The following is a 17,013-nucleotide window of genomic DNA, read 5'->3' as shown; positions in this document are numbered from 1 at the left end:
GTTGTATGGTTGTATGCAATCGGCCATCGGTCCTTACGCCAACATTAGCACCACTCACTCTCCCCACAATACAGCCCGTATCTCAGCCCCAACTATGTGGCACCAGCCGGGGCGGGTGGCTAAACTAAAATATTATTTTTTATGTTACCAGGTTATGACTACTGAACTATATAGATTGTTTCTAGAAGCGATCTAGCGGCAAGGTATTGCTCAAAGAAGTGGCTTATCACGTGGAAATGTATTGCAGCCAAATTCTCTACCCACACGCGATCATTGGGAGAGAAAACATGCAAACTCCAAATATACAGCAGGCTTCAGGGTCGGGATGGAACCCACGACTTTCTGCATGCCAGGAGAGGGAGTTAACATCTCCTAGCCACCGTGGCTGCATGGTGGGGGCTGTCCGCGCGCGCCGAGTGGCGCCGCGTTCGTCTCGCGAGCTCTGTCTCCCTCTGCGTGAATGCGATGGCAGCGGTGGGAGAGTCCTCACTGTGCGGGGAGTAAACCTGGACTCGGTGGAGAGCCCCGAGTTGGTCGTGCACCTCGACACGGACGAGCTTCTGAGAGCGGTGAGAATCGGTGGCAGCAACAGCATCATCGTTATCAGCGACTCTTGTTCAGGAAGGTTCTGCATTTGGTGTTTATTTTAAGATTTTTTCAGCCAATTAATGAAGGGTGTGTTTATTATACAAGTGGAAGGAAACTAGAGTACCCAGTGTGGGGGGGTGGGGGGGGTTGGTGTGGGGGAGGTGTGACATCAGCGCGACGCACAAACCCGACTCATTCGCCTGCCCACCAGCCAGCAAAACTTTTTTCTGATCCATATATACGATTTATTATGTTCCTGGACCGTAAAAATGTTTGTTGACTTCACGGTTCGACTGCTTCGTGTTGCTTTTTGTTGTTTTGCTGTGACTCAGGTCACCCTTGCAAATGACCTCTCGGGTCTCCCCCCGGGTCCAACAATAAAGAGATCACTTGGAACTCGTCCCTTCTGCCGCAGACTCACCGCCGTCACGCCTCCCCCCGCCGTCACCCTCTCTGTTCACGTCCCCACGTATGGCGCCTTCCGTCCCGCCTCCCGCGTCACCCAGATCTTCGTTCCCCCCCCCCATCCCCCCAGGCCTGCGAGGCGACCGCGCACGGCGACGTCATGACCTGCATCGCACCGCCGCTAACGCCGAACGGCAGCGCCGCGGGCAAGCCGCGCCGCCTGCCGGCCACGGCCACCGTGTCGCTGGCGATGGGCGACCCGCGGGCCTTCCCCTTCTCCTACGTGGCCGACCCGGCGCTCGCCGCCTTCCGCGACGACGATGACGCCGCCGGCCGGAGGCTGCTGCGGATGTGGAGCGGCGTCCGCACGCTGAGCCTGGAGGTGGGCAGCGACACGGCTACCACGTGGGGGGAAGGCGAGCCACCGCCACGTTGTTATATCATCATCATCACCATCACGATTCATGCGGCAACAATTTCTTCTGTCGTCGTCAAGCCATTCTCTGTTAGGTCTTCCACTCTTTCCGGTTGCTTCCATCGCGTTGTTACATCGCCAGAAATAAATCATGAGCGTCGTTGCGGAGAATGCAAGTTACGTGGGAGAAGCCGGATAGAGGAAGGGGGCGCGTTGTCTGCATATTTATTGCGTTACTTATATTCCCCACAACCTTTAACGCTAGAGAACGGAAGTGGATATCGCGGAACTACATCTTGGGATCCAATGCGGCAGTGCGAGCTCTGGGGCGGTCCCACAAAATGTCAAGCCTTTTATTAAAGGCCTTACATTTCTTACATTCGTTAGAAAAATAAAACATTAAACATATTTTCTGTGATAAATAGAAATAGGGGTAGGCAGCCCCCTCCCCCCTTCCCGGTGGATCTGTTGAGTTTTAGACGGCAGCCATTGTCGCGTTGTTCTCCTTCTCATGCAGGGCCAGAACCTGAACCTGTCGGCCACGAGCGAGGAGGTGGCGGTGAGCCTGGGCGGCCATGCCTGCACTGACGTGCGCCTGTCGGCCAACTTCATCAACTGCACGGTCCCGCCGGGGCTCCGTTCGGGCCCCGAGGGCCTCGCCGTACAGGTGCCGCTCGCGGTCCGGGGTTGAGAACGGTGACGCGGAGAGGCGAGCGGCGTCAGGTTGGAAGCGTTATTGACAAGCTGGACTCGTTAATGAGAGCGATGTACAAATGTACGTGTACGTTGGTACGTACGTAGCCAACCGTGCTAATCAGAGATGCGGGGGAAGGACAACATGCTACATACAAAAAGCAGTTCTAAAGAAATAAGTTTTCAATACAGATGATTTAAAAGTGCATGGCTCCAGTGGCTTCCTGATATCGGAAGGTCGAGCTTTCTGGACGGCTTCAGAAGCTCGTCTGAAAGAGCGCGATGCGGCGACCGTCTTTGTTCGATTGTTAGCTAAAAGCCGCTGCGAGGATGACCTGAGTTTGCGTGATGGTCCATGAGATCAATGTGCCATGATATACGAATTACAAACACAGTCACCGACTAAAGAGAAAAAGCGTGGAGAGATGCACGCTCGGAACGACGAGAGACGAGAAGGGGGACGTACGTTAGAGACGCGCTGTGGCGATGAACGAGACGGAGAGCCAGGGGGCCCTGGCTGGGGCACGTCGCTCGAAGGGATGGCGGCGGTCGGTGTCCGAGACTGGCAGCTGAAGTAGCACCAGTGGGGACGATCACCGGGGAGACGGGAGTGACAAAGTCAGCCCGAGTATGGGGGGCGATATGGATCGTGGCTTTGGGAGACCGTGAACGATGGCGATCGCGTGGAGAGGCCGTCGTTGATATTTATTCACCACGAGTGAACGTCTTGCTGATAGATTCGCACCTGCCATGGCAATGTGGAACTTGCACCACTGGCTCACGGCCACTAAAAGAGCATTCCGTTACATTCACTTTAGCAGAGAGACACTTTCACTGAGCATTAATATAAATAATAATACATCACAGGTGTGGGGACGTACCGTACCTAGGTGCCGCGTTTTTCTGACTGCACTTTGCAGTGCCTGGAGACCTGCCATCAAAGCAACAAACAAATTAAAATCCTTATTCTTACGCCTCACACTGTCCCCGGCATCTTTTCATTATTAAACTATTTAAGTTTAACACGGAGGTTTTCGCGATCGATATTATCCATAATAGAGGTTTTTGGGTTTTAACTGCATGCCTATATAGGTCACCATACGTGGATGGTGATTAACTTTGAGCAGACAACAGGTATCGCGATTTCTTGCACCCAAAAATGGCAGAATATACAGGCATGCATAATGTACATGCCTAATGTATGTTGATTACCCACTGAATAACCCAACCGGTAAATGGATAACCATTGTAATTTATATGCAACATTAACCTCCCCCCCCCCGGCCTTCGCACCCGATTGGCTCACAAGTGATGACATCACATTTATCCCTCTAAGCCCTTAGCTGGAGGATTTCTCCCCAACTCTGGCTGTCGTCTGATGATGCTGCTGGTAATTACTGGCGAAACGCCGTACTCGAATTGTAAACTTTGTGAGTTCACTCTCCAACACACTTGTGTGCTGCACTAGTAAAGAACTGCCATGTTTTGTTTACGTGACAAACCTTAGTAATTGGCTGTGCCAGGTAGTGGCAGATTTAACGACACACATTTATATATATATCTATCCAAAAAACCTCTTATGGATAAAATATTAAACTTTTAAAATCCCTCGTGAGGGAACGCGGAAAGTGGTGGCTACGCTGCACGTGGCCTGTAACCCAGCACGGTGGAGGCACCAATGTTGTGACACTCCCTTCCTGTGGGCTTTGAGGTGTTATACCCTGGCGGTACAGCAAGCCTGTTCCGTTTATATGGGAAAGAGTGTTGCTTCCTCGCATGCGTGCGTTTTCTCCTGTTGCTCTGGTCTCTTCCCACACTTAAACACGCCTTTCTTGGCTGCAAACATTTATATACATAGAGGACCGCAGATCTCGGGCAATTGTTGTTCGCGGCTCATCGCCTGGCCGCCTTTCCGCGATTGTCCGTGGCTCCTTGTGGCACCTCCGCCGCAGATTCGTCCTCCCGCTCTCTCTTCCAGAGTCGGTGAACGTCGCGTGGCGGTGGCGGTGCGTTTTAGGTTGAAATTTAAATTCTGCTTCGAGGGTGTCCAGCAGTCCCGTTGGCCTCGTGTGCGAGTCCAGGTGCGTGTGGGGAACTTGCGTCTGGAGCCGGGGTGGCTGCTGCTGGCGGAGCCGGTCCCCAACACCGTGTTCTGGCTGACCGGCTCTCTGGCGGTCACCGTGCTGCTGCTGGGATGCCTCGTGCTGCTGTGGCTGCTGCTAAAGAAGAGGGGCGTCGTTGGTAGGCCTCGTCGTCATGATCAGCATCAACAACTAATTCTAGATTTGAAGCTTTCGAGACTGCAAGGATTCATACTCTTAGGTTTTTTCGGTAAAGTCACGTAGGTAAAAATAAATAATAAATAATACTAAATAATAATATTATTTTATTTTATTCCTATTATAATTTCTGTTATTTATAAAAAAAATTTTACCTACGTGACTTTACCGAAAAAACCTAAGAGTAAGCATCAACAACGTCATCGATTGCCGCCACCACCGTCGTCATCGCCACCGTCCATCGCGATCATCGCGGCATGTTCGTTTGCGTTCGTCGCGATCGTCGTTGCAATCGCCGAGGTGCGAGGTCGCCGCCGCGGGGCAAACTAACGGAGCTCGCGGTCGGCGACAGGCGGTGGAAAGCCGAGGCCGCGCTTCGGCGCGGCGGCGGCGGAGCCCGGCACGCGGCTCGGCGCGCTCCTGGAGCCCGGGCGGCCGCGTCCCTCCGTGCGACCTCCGGCCCCGCGGGTGGACGCGGCGCCGGGAGCCGCCCAGCGCCGCTCGTTCGCACACGACAACGTCTACGCGGCGCTGCGCGGCGGGGGAGACGCGGGCCCCGCCGGGCTGCCGTGCTTCCCGGGCTCGGCGACGTCGCCGCTTTACGCGACGGACAGGACCGTCGACTCGGACGGCGACGACGGCCAGGGCCCCGTCCCGTGCCGCCCGTTGCCCCCGCAGCCGAGGGCGCTCACCGCGGAGGGGTCCGGCACGGAACCGCGCGAGCAGCACGCGTGCCTGGACGGCGACCTCCTCCTAGAGGTCAAGCACCTGCTCATCCTGGAGGGACACCTGCAGGTGGACAAGATGATCGGGAAAGGTAGCGCAGCACAGCTCACGCCCACAGTGTCACGCGGTGAGGGCTGCTGCTCTGCCCACAGCGTTACTGGGCGATACCCACAGCGTCGGTGGTAGAGATGAATTTTTCGCACTATTTCCGGACCCGCTACTCAGCTGCCTTGTAGTAGGCATTACTCTAATAAGACTGTATTCTGTGCTTTATATTTCTCTTATCCGATCAACAGGTTTATAAAAACTATATGCGGTATCATGCAGACGTGATAAAGTGTGCTGACGCGCCGTGGGTTTTCTCCAGGTGCTTTGGTCTCCTCCCACTCGTAAAACCAATAACACCATTATATATTGAGGACCGCAAAGCTTGGGCAATTGTTGGTGACGGCTCTCTTCCTGTCCGCTGCTTTCCCGGCTCGTTTGTGGTTCCACCTTGCACCTTTGAACCGTTCTCGGCCTACGAGGGTGAGCGGACGCAGTGCGGTGGTGGCCCGTGACAAGTTGCCGTCGTCATTGTTGTTTAACACGGAGGCCGTGCTCCCGTACCCCTTGTGCTCCAGGTCACTTTGGCTGTGTGTACCGCGGGGTGCTCACCAACAACGCGGGCCACTCGGTGCGCTGCGCCGTCAAGTCCCTGAGCAGTGAGTGAGCGTTCACACGCGGTGCGCCCGCCTCCACGTAGGCGAGCATCCAAATGTAGTCGGCTTGCACCCATGACCACATCTGTGCTCTCGTCACGTCTCGTTGAGCCTGCCCGAATAGCGCTCAGTTGGGTGACCCCCGTGCATTCCAGGTTTGTCATAGGCAGCTGTGAGGTCAGCGGTTGTGATTGTGGTGAGGATGATTGATGATTAAAGATGACGAGCTTTGATGGTGATGATGATTGCATTGATAGTCATGATGATTATTTCACCGATGCTAATGATGATGACGGTGTCGATGAATGTTATTGAGATGGTTTTGGTGGTGGTGGTAATGGTGATGCTGTGGGGATATTGAGTTGATTAGACTGATGATGGTGGATTGATGATGGGTGTGCCATTGATCACGATTATGAATGTAATCATATTGATGGTCTTCATTAATTGATTCTGATGATTGATGACGATGTTAATGTCAGAATCAAAATCTTTATTTATTCTGGAGAAATCTGCTGGGCTAGGCAGCTCTTTTTCACAAATGTCCAACAGGGACAGGTTAGAAAGTTACAACAACAAACAATACAAACACACAATAGCAGTGCAACGTATAGGAAAGGAAAGAAAATAAATATATAAAATAGATAAAGTATGTAAGTTGAAATTGCATAAGCATACCAATTCCTAAGTTTGGACAAGGCAGGGAATCAACAACAAGACAACACACAGTCCCTCAATACAATTGCACATTGAAATTGAACTATCGATACATAAGTAAGGAGGAAAGTTACAAATTACATTGGCAAATGCAGTTGTGTCCAGCACTAATCAGAATATTGTTTTAAGGATGCCCATCATGGTAAGGATTATAGTAATAGTAATACAAACATTACAACGATCGTGTTACTGGTGACTCCGTTTGTGAAATCTGTTGTGGAATCTGCATATCCGGGATTGGCGTGTTCTCCCATCCACGTACCCATCACTGACAATGCCACTTTGAGAGTCTTGTGACTCGTGACGGTAGCGGTCGCGGTGCGCACCAACGATAGCACTCGCGTGGTTCCCACTGGTGGCAGCGTTGACGACGGCGTTGGCGATGGCGACGCTGATAACGATCGCAGTAATGTTGTGACGTGCAGTGTGGTGGTTGTTGACGATAGTAACGTTGTTGACGATGTTGACGTTGTTGACGATGACGTTGCCGACGACGACGTTGACGTTGCCGACGACGTTATTGATGACGATTTTTATTGGGCCAACAGGAATCACGGACGTTGAGGAGGTGGAGCAGTTCCTGAGGGAGGGTCTGCTCATGAAGAACTTCCAGCACGAGAACGTCTTGTCTCTGCTCGGCATCTGCATGCCGCTACGCGGAACTCCGCTCGTGGTGCTGCCCTACATGAAGCACGGAGACCTGGGGCACTTCCTGCGGCAGGAGACGCACGTGGGTGCCTCAGCGTCGGTCTCCTCTAGGCTGTGTCCTCGCGAGCTTTTAAATTTCGGTAACAAATGTTTAACCGGGTGAGAACTCAAGAGACCAGGATAGAGCCTTAAGTTGCAAGATTGAACTGACCTGGGTCACCAAATTGACGAAAGCGAAAACATAAAAACCAAATAAAACGGTGAAACAAATAGAAACCAAATTTCGATTTAAAGCTTTCGTGACCGCAGGGATTCATATTCTTGGTTCTTTCGGTAAAGTCACGTAGAAGAATTTTATTATTTCCCTTCTACGTGACTTTACCGAAAAAAACAAGAATATAAATGGAAACCAGTTTACAACCAACCAAATAGCAATCGGAGCGAAGACATCAAAATAGAAATCCCTTTTGAGCCAGTGGGGGAAAAAAATGTGGAATTTCCACCACGAGCTTTGGGTTGTAACCAGGAGAGGCCTGTCGACCCACGTTCGTTTTCAGTGAGAATCCACTTTTATTTATGAAACCCAATTTGTTATCGTGGTCCAGCGGCAGCACGTTCACCACTCGTTTCAGAGGTTCGTGATTCGAATCTGGCAGGCCATCCTAGATACTACTGCGGTGGGGCAAGCTGTAGAATACCACGCGCCGTCTGCTGGACGTTAAAGAACCCGTGATTGACGCTGTCATTTGAAATGCGTAGTCCGCCGTTGTGTGCCGACGTCACGGTCCAAAGTAGAAAAATCACTTGCGAGTGACTCGCTTGGGAAACACGCAGCACGTCGCCCCCCCACCACCCCACTGGCAGACTGATGCTTGCTCGCAGGCCAGGCTCCGAGTCACCTTCTGCCGCACGGGGACAGCTGCCACCGGGGGTGCCCTTCGAATGTTTGTACGAGATGTGACGTAAGTCGCTTTCAGATGCCGAGGTAATTATTTCAGCAAGCGCCGTGTGATTGCCCTTATTATAATTAATGTTATTATTTGTGGGTTGTGTTTGCCTTCCTATGAACAGAATCCCACGGTTAAGGACCTGATCGGGTTTGGGCTGCAAGTGGCTCGGGGCATGGAGTACCTGGCCAGTAGGAAGTTCGTGCACAGAGACCTGGCTGCCAGGAACTGCATGTGGGTTTGCGCACACAGCGATACTGCCACTTGTGGTTTTTTCAAAAATATTTCCTTCACAGTTCCACGATTCTGTCCCCGTGACGATGGCGGAGCGGCGACGCGCGTCCCGAGTTCGGACGGCGCGCAACTCGGAGGGGAACTCCGAGGCGGTGGGATTTGCACGCCGGTGCCTCTGGCCTTGTCTTTCTCGGCGGTAGAGTTGGCACGTTTGGGAGGAGCCGTCACATGTTTTATTTTCCCTTTAAGAACAAAATCTGTGCATTCTACTTGTAAGACCCTTCATGGTTGTTGGATTTTGGACCTTTATGTGATATGTATATGGATATGGCACCCAGTCAAACACGAACGAATGCGCAAACGCTGGTGATGTGATCCAGCGGTAGCGTGTTCAGCGCTTGTTGCAGGGATTTGTGGTTAGAATCACCCACCCACCTGGTTAAGTAAATAGGTGGGTGGGTAGGTGAGTAGGTGGGTGGGTGGATAGTGAGTGGGTGAGCGAGGATGATGTGACCTGCAGTGTGGTGGTTGAGGTTAAACAGTCAGTGTCTGGTGGACCAAGTCTTCTACACGGATGGAGGAAACATTGCACGGTCGTCCAATGCTCTCAGCCTTGCCTCAGCCACCAGTACTATAGAACTGGCCGTGTGGCCGTGTTACATTGCACCGGTTGATGCGTGCGTCGGCTGTCGCGACCACCCGGCCCGCAGGCTGGACGAGAGCTACACGGTGAAGGTGGCCGATTTCGGGCTGGCGAGGGACATCTACAACAAGGAGTACTACAGCATCCGCAACCACCAGCGGGCCAAGCTGCCCATCAAGTGGATTGCGCTGGAGAGCCTGCAGACGCAGAGGTTCACCACCAAGTCGGATGTGGTGAGTGACTTTCGGATAGGCAAAATTAATTCACAACGCTTTGGTTGGGCTTCAGCCTCATAATGAACTGGCCGGTTTTGTGCCGTGAAACCCTCCTCCACCCGACACAAGTTAACCATTGCAATTTTATCGCCGTTATAAAGCGCCAATTGTCAATGTTGCATCTCGCCATCTGCCAGAAATGTGCAATTTTCCGGCCCCTCTGTAATTATTTATTTTTATCGTCGTCAACGGTTTCGTATGTTGAACATTTTTTTAATTAAATATGACGCTTCGATTGCAACTGCATCAAGCATCTTCACAACACGAGTTTGGCGAGTTCGTTACAGTGCCTAACCCAAAAATCATGTTAAGATTGACAACGAAACCCAGTGTTAATGGGAAACAAATGCATTACATGTTGATCAATTTCACTTGAAGATTGTCAACGCTCGCCATTGTGTTTTTGGGTTAGTTGCCATGAGTTTCAGACGATGTCTGACCATCGCTCCACATACCCAGGGCTTACCGAGCGCGTGGGGCGAAACGTCAGACGCTAAACAATGAAACTATGTTAAACGTTGAAAAAGGTTGCTGCTATAATGAGTGATGCAATAATGATGTAATACTTGCAATTTAATTAATGGTCTCTGCAAAATTATTTGTTAAACTGAGCAAGAAGGTTAGAAAATGTCACATGGGATTCAGATAACGTTTAAAGCATGACAACTTTACATGCACAAATATGCATCATTTACACACACGTGTATGAATATACTGTACACACGTGCATATAGTACACATACACCCGCGTCTCAAAATACAAACACATCTCACACACACTCGAGCGTGTGGGTGGGTGGGTTGTTGTGACCTGCGGTGTGCGTACATACACACGTGATCCCGAGGTCAACTCAGCCTCAAATGAGTATCTGGTGCGGTGTGTCCCCGTCGCCACTGGGGAGACGAAGGCGGTCGGGTGTGGTGCTGGCCGGCCACCCCCTCGTGCGCCGTGCCGCCTTCAGAGGTGCTCGCCAATGGCGCTCGCCCCAACAGTCTGCCAAGGCTACACGGGAGATCGTTGTCTTTGTTGTCCTCGCAGTGGTCGTTTGGCGTTCTGCTGTGGGAGCTGCAGACCCGGGGGGCGCCCCCCTACCCCGACGTGGACCCATTCGACATGGCGCGCTTCCTGCGCCAGGGCCGCCGGCTGCCCCAGCCCGAGTTCTGCCCCGACGAGCTGTACGCACAGCGCACACGCGCACACATACACACGCACGACTCAATACAGACGTACACGCACACACACGCGCCTGTACAAACACATACACACGCGCACACGTGCCTCAACGCGCACACGTACACGCACGACTCAACACAGACGTACACGCACATACAGACACAGGCACCTCTACAAACACATACACACGCACACACGTGCCTCAACGCGCACACGCACGACTCAACACAGACGTACATGAGGGGCTAAATGGGCGCGACACGGGCTAGAGAAGAGATGGAGTGATGTGGTACAGGAGGATGTGGAGCTGAGTGGACTTGCCGATGACTGGTGCCAGCAGTGTCAGGATCGGCCTCTGTGGAGGAGGCTCGTGAAGGACGCTACTGGCCAGTTGGAGGCAGTCGCCCTCCAACAACAACGGAGGGCGGAGGAGGGACGCTCACAACAACGAGCGGAGCGCCGGGTGGCTAAAGCACAGCAAGTTGGCACAGTAGGGGGCACAGGTGGTGCATCAGCCAGTCATCCCAGTCAATCGACCCGTGGCACCTGGGTCTGTCCCGTGACCTCCTGCCAGCGGGCGTTCGACACTTCACGTGGCCTCAACGTGCACATAGCCTGGCACAAGCGTCGTGGTGACGTCACCGCCACTTAGTGGCGAATGGCGGTTGTTGTGTGCGCTTAAGTGGGGAGCGGAAGTGTAGCGGTTAGCGTGCTGCGCTACGAATCTGTTGTCCCGGGTTCGATTCCCGCTCACGGCCAACACCGGTGACGATTATTTTAACTGGTTTATCTTTGTAGGTACGTGCTCATGCTGGACTGCTGGGGGCCGACCGCCGGGGATCGCCCGGACTTCCCTGAGCTCGTGAGCCGCCTGGAGCTGCTGCAGTCGTGCCTCATGGGCGACCACTACATCACGCTGCGTGTCGCCTACGTCAACCTGGAGTCGCCACCGCACTACGCCGCCTCGCCCTCCGCCGATACCGATCCAGTCGCCGCGGTCACCGAGCTCTCTTAAAGCCCCTTCTCCTCCGCACGACCGAGCTGCGCCAGAGCCGCGGCTAGCCAACGTTTCTGCTGGCCGGGTTGTTTTCTCCACTGCAGAGGCTGAGCCGTGCCGCTGTGATGTCACACACGTGTGAGCAAGTTGAGGCGCGTGTGGCCGACGTGCTGACGCCGTGACCTCGGTGTCCTGACTGACGTCACGTGCAGTGGATGTGTCATTAGGCCCGCTCCTGGCCTTGCTTAGACCCAAAACGGATTCTGATGCCTTGGTTTGATTTTGGCTCCACACGGCAAACAACCAGTGCAAAACCACCCATACCGTGAGGCCTAGGATGTATCGGTGAGTGGTGTCGTCAACTGTGGTTATCCTATGGGGAGACTCTAGCCCCTGCCACAGAACATTTAACTGGTGTAGTTTTGTATCGAATGAGGACCTATCTTCATAGAAGCGTCCCTTGCCTATGAACAGCTGCCAGTTCACCAGCATTGAATTAAGCCTGTCTCTGCAAATGAGACATTCAATATCAAAATCAATCCAGAGTTTGCTTGAATTGAACCAATGCTGTTGCTGATAAATTTCACTCCCAGAAGGCCGTTTGGCTGATAGGATGTGTTAAATAATGTTTTTTTTTAATGTGGAAAAACAAATATGGAAGGGAGGTGTTATTGAGTATGAACATTCTCCATGACACATAATGATTCATTTGTGAGCGGAGTCACGTGTCCAATCTCGTAGCGATTGAACTGTAGAGGGGCTGAATTAATACGATTCCACAACCGTTGAACAAGTCAACAAATGCTGCACGTAATTACTCATTAATGGAAAGCAGTTTTGCCAATATGCATTGACATTTAATATTTAAGGTTTACAGATTGTGGTCAGTTGAAGGTCAATACATTCTTGGGAATTACATAGCAAGAAAAAATCGAAATACTGAACACTGTGCAAATATTATGGTGGTGTCATCCACATGTATCCATAGTCATTGTACATGCTAATTATCCAAATCAGAATTCTTAGAATATTTATTTATCCTGAAGGAAATCCGATGGGCTATGAAGCTATTTTTTTCACAGATGTCCATTAGGAGTGGGTCAGCAAGTAACAACAACAAACAATACAAAAAACGATAGGAGTGCAAAATAAATTGTATTGGGTAGAATGTATGACTCTGGAATGTACACTTAGCATACGTTAACGGTTTATCCTGCAGTCATATATCGTTTTCTTTTTTTCGAGGACACTGAGAACAAATTTAATATTTATATGGTCTACAGCTTGCTCTGAAGGTGTCACGTTCCAGCTTCATGTAACCTACATGTGTATATTGTTTAAACAAGCTACATTGTTCATCGTCACAAAGGGTCACGGTGAGCACGGCAGTCCATCTCTCCAAGTGAAACTACATTTCTCTTCGGCCGATTTGATTGCAAGAGACAAACTCCGGCACACTCGGCGTGATGGGGCTTCACCGTGAAGATCTCTCGCTATGACACTTGGAACCCCAGTGGCCCTTGATTTCACAGGCCTGACATTACTGGTGACTCAAAAAGTCGAAACTCGTCCAGAGTTGGCTTGCGTCAAGAAAGATATCCCGTGGAATGTTGCTGTGGAAAACCCATAGGCCATTGGACAAATAGTGAACTGAGTTTAATATCTAGACAGATTTCTTGTTTGCTTACTATTTGTCTATTTGTGACTCGGTGTAGCCTATCTTTTAAATGCTCTGTGATTTCCCTGCTGCTTATTTTCCGTACAGGAATACCACGCTATAAGTTGCAGCATTATATGCTGTTTTGCATATTCGTTGGCGATTAATGAGGGAACACATTTCCTGAAGAGTAATGTTTCGCAAATTGCGCAATAATTACTCAGAACACATGCGGCGAAAACGCACCATTCTTCGATATAATACCACACTGTGTGTAGCGCATACCACTGAACAGCCCTCCGCCATGTGAAAGGAGATTCTTTCACATGGCAGGGGGAAGCTGTGGACTTGACGGTGTGGAGGAGTTGGAGAATGTGCTGGAGTTGCTCGAGTCCCACGCTGAGGAGCTATGAAATGAGGATCTGGAACAACAACGAGCTGAGGAAGAGGCCAATTAAACGATACCTCCACCATCTCAACCACCACCACCACCACGAATATCCACTTGAAGAAGATTGTCAAGAGGCTTTTATTCATTTGGAAGTAGCAATGGACATCTTTAGAGAGGATGAGCCGAATAGAGACAGGACATTAACCAGTGGCATCCGCTACAACGAGGAGCCGTACCCACAGCAAAAGTAGAAACATTCTGTCCAGCTGTCTTTGGACAGATGTTTTAAGCGTTCTGCAATCAAGCCAGAAGAGACCAGAGGAGAGAGCCGGCTTCCTCTGGTGCATACTGCTCCAGCTTCATCGTCAGATGAAGGGGCACGTGATCCTGCCCCTTTGTCTGCGTAACTCCACCACGTCTCACCCCAAGAGGTCTCGATTAGCAAGCTCTTAAATAATCTCTCCTAAGTGTTATCCAAGTATTTGTCTTTAGTACTAGTTAGAATGTATGGCAACTAATGATCAAATGCATTTGTGTACACTTCATGACATTTAGTCACATTTAGTTTTTCCAGAAATATCGGTTAGTAACACAACCCCTGATTTTAATACATCTATGAAACATAAGTTTGATTTAAGTAATTTGGAGTTCAGTAGCATTTCCCAGGAAATCATTATGTATAGCGAGGGCTTCCTATATATGTTTTACTGTTTGTTATGCTGAAACAAATTGTATTGTATGTGCACTAGCAGCGCCACGTAGCTTCGCATGCATCCAGTAACAGATTAGTTCATCTGTCTCGATCAGCTCAAGTCTCCCGTAACTCACGTCACTTCTACGTGGCCACCCCCACTTCGAACCCCTCCCTGCCACGCCCACTGTGAACACACACACCGCTCTACGCAGCACCACCCTCGAGGGGCCCTTCCGTAGCCTCGTCTTCCCCATCTTCATCTCTCCTCACTCTTTGCTCCTGTTACATTATTTTCGAATCCTTTTAATCTTATTTCCCAGTCTTTCTCTTTTCTTCCATTGTTATGTTTCCATACAGGCAGTCCTCGACTTACGAACTCTCGACTTATGAACACGTACTTACGAACCAGCTTCCATGAAATATAAAAAAAATTGACTTACAACGCGAACTCACAATTGTAAACTGAACCGCGGAACTATTTTGTTCAGAGCGGGAACCGTCCGCGAGATGTAATGAGTGGGCCTTGCCATGGGAGTGCGTGCATGTGTGTGAAACTGTGAGTGTGTGGGGAGCGGTAGTGTAGCGGTTAGCGCGTTTATTGCTCACGGCCACCACCAGTAGCTAGCCTGGTGCGGTGTGTAGTAAACATCGCCACTGGGGAGACAAAGGCGGCCGGGCGTGGTGCTGGCCACACCGCGTCGTGTGTCGTTACCGGCCTTTGTCGGTGCTCCTCGCTCGCAGCACTGCTCCTACAGACTGTCAAGGCTGGCGGCCAAAGTTTAATTCCCGCCCAGGATCAACACCAGTGACGAATATCTGAATGGGACCTGGGCCTCCCCTAGGTCGACTCGGCCTCAAATGAGTACCTGGTGTGGTGTGTAAACATCGCCACTGGGGAGACAAAGGCAGTCGGGCGTGTTGCTGGCCACCCACCCCCTCGTGTGCCGTGCCGGCCTTCATAGGCGCTGCTCGCTTACAGCACTTGCTACTTTATTTTATGTTTTATTTACTAAACAGTTTCTTGTTACAGTGTTACATGTAAATGTACAATATTCCTAATTATGAGTGTAACAATTATTCCTTTTGAACATTTCATAACACTGACCTATGGGAATTTAAATCGAGTGCGTTTTGTGTTGCGACGTACGAACCGTTCGACTTACGAACGGGTCTCGGGAACGAATTAGGTTCGTAGCCCGAGGACTGCCCGAACATTTTAGATTTGACTCCCTTCCAGGTGGTGTCGCGACGGGTAGCTCACAAGCAGGAGCGCGCCGCTAATTGAACCGTACCGTTTATGATCTCAAAAATTACTCGACACTTCGGGAAGTGTTGTGCCGTGCTACAGCTTCTTCTGAAATGTATTTAATTGCTGAAATGCAGGAGGTCTGTTCTGATTGTTGTCTGATCTTTGAATGTCTTTATAGGTACAAAATTAAGTTGTGAGATATAATTGATTGAACGTTAGTTTGAAGGTCGATTGAGAATATAGTTTTCATTGAATGTGAATTAAGAGAGCTCTGTACGGATAGGTAATATATACTGTATATTAGATATTAGCCAATCTGTGGATTATTTTGCTTATAAAAGGATGTTTCATATTTTGGTGTCTTTAGATTTAGGATAAACTAGTTGTAAACTACATTGGAAAGTGTACCTGCACAATAAACACTTGTTTACTTCCACACAACACTGGGATGGCACTGCTTGTGTTGGTGTGGCATGTTTTTTGTAAAAGGCTACTGAATGATAATGAGGTAAATGAGTGTATAACTGATCCAAGCAACACTCTTATGTACCTGTACACAATGTTTCGTCAAATTGAATGTTTACTGCACAATCTCGGGTGTGCAAAAGTGATGGGCTGCTGTCAACTCCTATTTCATCTCAGTAGATCAACAGAACATAGACCTTGTGTGGTGCCTTCGAGTGAAAGTCGGTAGCACACCAACTGCGTGGCGGTGGTGGCTACACTGCACGTGGCCTGTGAGTCAGCATGGTGGAGGCAGCGAGCGTTGGTGGATCGCACCAATTCCCTTCCCGTGGAAGTCGAGGTGCGTACCCCAGGGCTTGCCAGGAGACGGCGGTAGAGTGAACATCTGGACTTGTTCCGTCGGTCAGGGATGGAGTGTTTCTGCCTCGCCGAGACGCGTGGTGCCATCGCCTGGCTCATCATTCAGTCCGGCAAAATGCGGACTTGTCTCCATCGGTATCGGGGAGATTGCTGCCACCTAGAATGTTGTGGGGTTTCTTTCACACGCGCCATCACTCGTCGATTGGCTGAATACATCTTAATCTGCACACACACCTCGGAGTGTATCGCGGATTGTGCAGTGTTGTGAGATGATGTTTGCATGACTGACGCTGCAACTTGTAAACATCGATTATAACGATGATTACTGTTCACAAGAGTGTCCGTGGTGTGCGCAGCAGTCACCCGTCAACACGTTCGCAGCACATGGCCACGCAGCGACGTCGCTGCGGTGGTTTACACACGAGCCGTAGCAGGGCTCACATGGGGCACACCTGTGATGAAAACAGTCGATACAAGTATTAACAGGTTAAATACAACAACGGGACTAAGAAACTCGCGTTCCGTCCCTTTTCATCCACTAAGAGGGGATGGGGATTATTTGGGGAGCGAGGTGAGAGAGGATCACTGTTGGCTACGTACGGCGCGAAAGAAGTTCAGCATACAGGTGCACGGTGTGGACAAGACCTGTGCCACAACGCAAGTGTGGGCCCTGTTTGAATAGGAATCTGTGCCGCACTGGAAGTGGGGAACGACAGCATACGGGGACAGATGTGGAATGCAGCACCAAATTGTAC

At 50.7% G+C, this 17,013-nt stretch overlaps 1 protein-coding gene across 2 annotated transcripts in view; it reads left to right on the top strand.

Annotated features, from left to right (window-relative positions):
• LOC133355399 (hepatocyte growth factor receptor-like) overlaps positions 1–15,864 on the top strand; it is a 48,021-nt gene extending 32,157 nt beyond the window's left edge. For both annotated transcript variants that reach the window (XM_061572673.1, XM_061572674.1), the window contains exons 10-20: positions 473–569; positions 1,124–1,375; positions 1,926–2,075; positions 4,183–4,342; positions 4,733–5,197; positions 5,730–5,810; positions 7,073–7,254; positions 8,244–8,353; positions 9,064–9,229; positions 10,311–10,447; positions 11,244–15,864. In XM_061572673.1, coding sequence (XP_061428657.1) covers positions 473–569; positions 1,124–1,375; positions 1,926–2,075; positions 4,183–4,342; positions 4,733–5,197; positions 5,730–5,810; positions 7,073–7,254; positions 8,244–8,353; positions 9,064–9,229; positions 10,311–10,447; positions 11,244–11,460 — 2,017 coding nt within the window. In that variant the 3' untranslated portion in view covers positions 11,461–15,864. The remainder of the gene's footprint in view (positions 1–472; positions 570–1,123; positions 1,376–1,925; positions 2,076–4,182; positions 4,343–4,732; positions 5,198–5,729; positions 5,811–7,072; positions 7,255–8,243; positions 8,354–9,063; positions 9,230–10,310; positions 10,448–11,243) is intronic.
• The last annotated feature ends 1,149 nt before the right edge of the window (positions 15,865–17,013 follow it).

Source organism: Lethenteron reissneri, chromosome 51 (assembly GCF_015708825.2).
Source record: "Lethenteron reissneri isolate LAM-NWPU_2019-01 chromosome 51, ASM1570882v1, whole genome shotgun sequence".
Classification (NCBI taxonomy): domain Eukaryota; kingdom Metazoa; phylum Chordata; class Hyperoartia; order Petromyzontiformes; family Petromyzontidae; genus Lethenteron; species Lethenteron reissneri.
The sequence above is the reverse complement of the archived record's forward strand: the minus strand, read 5'-3'. Positions and strand labels throughout refer to the sequence as shown.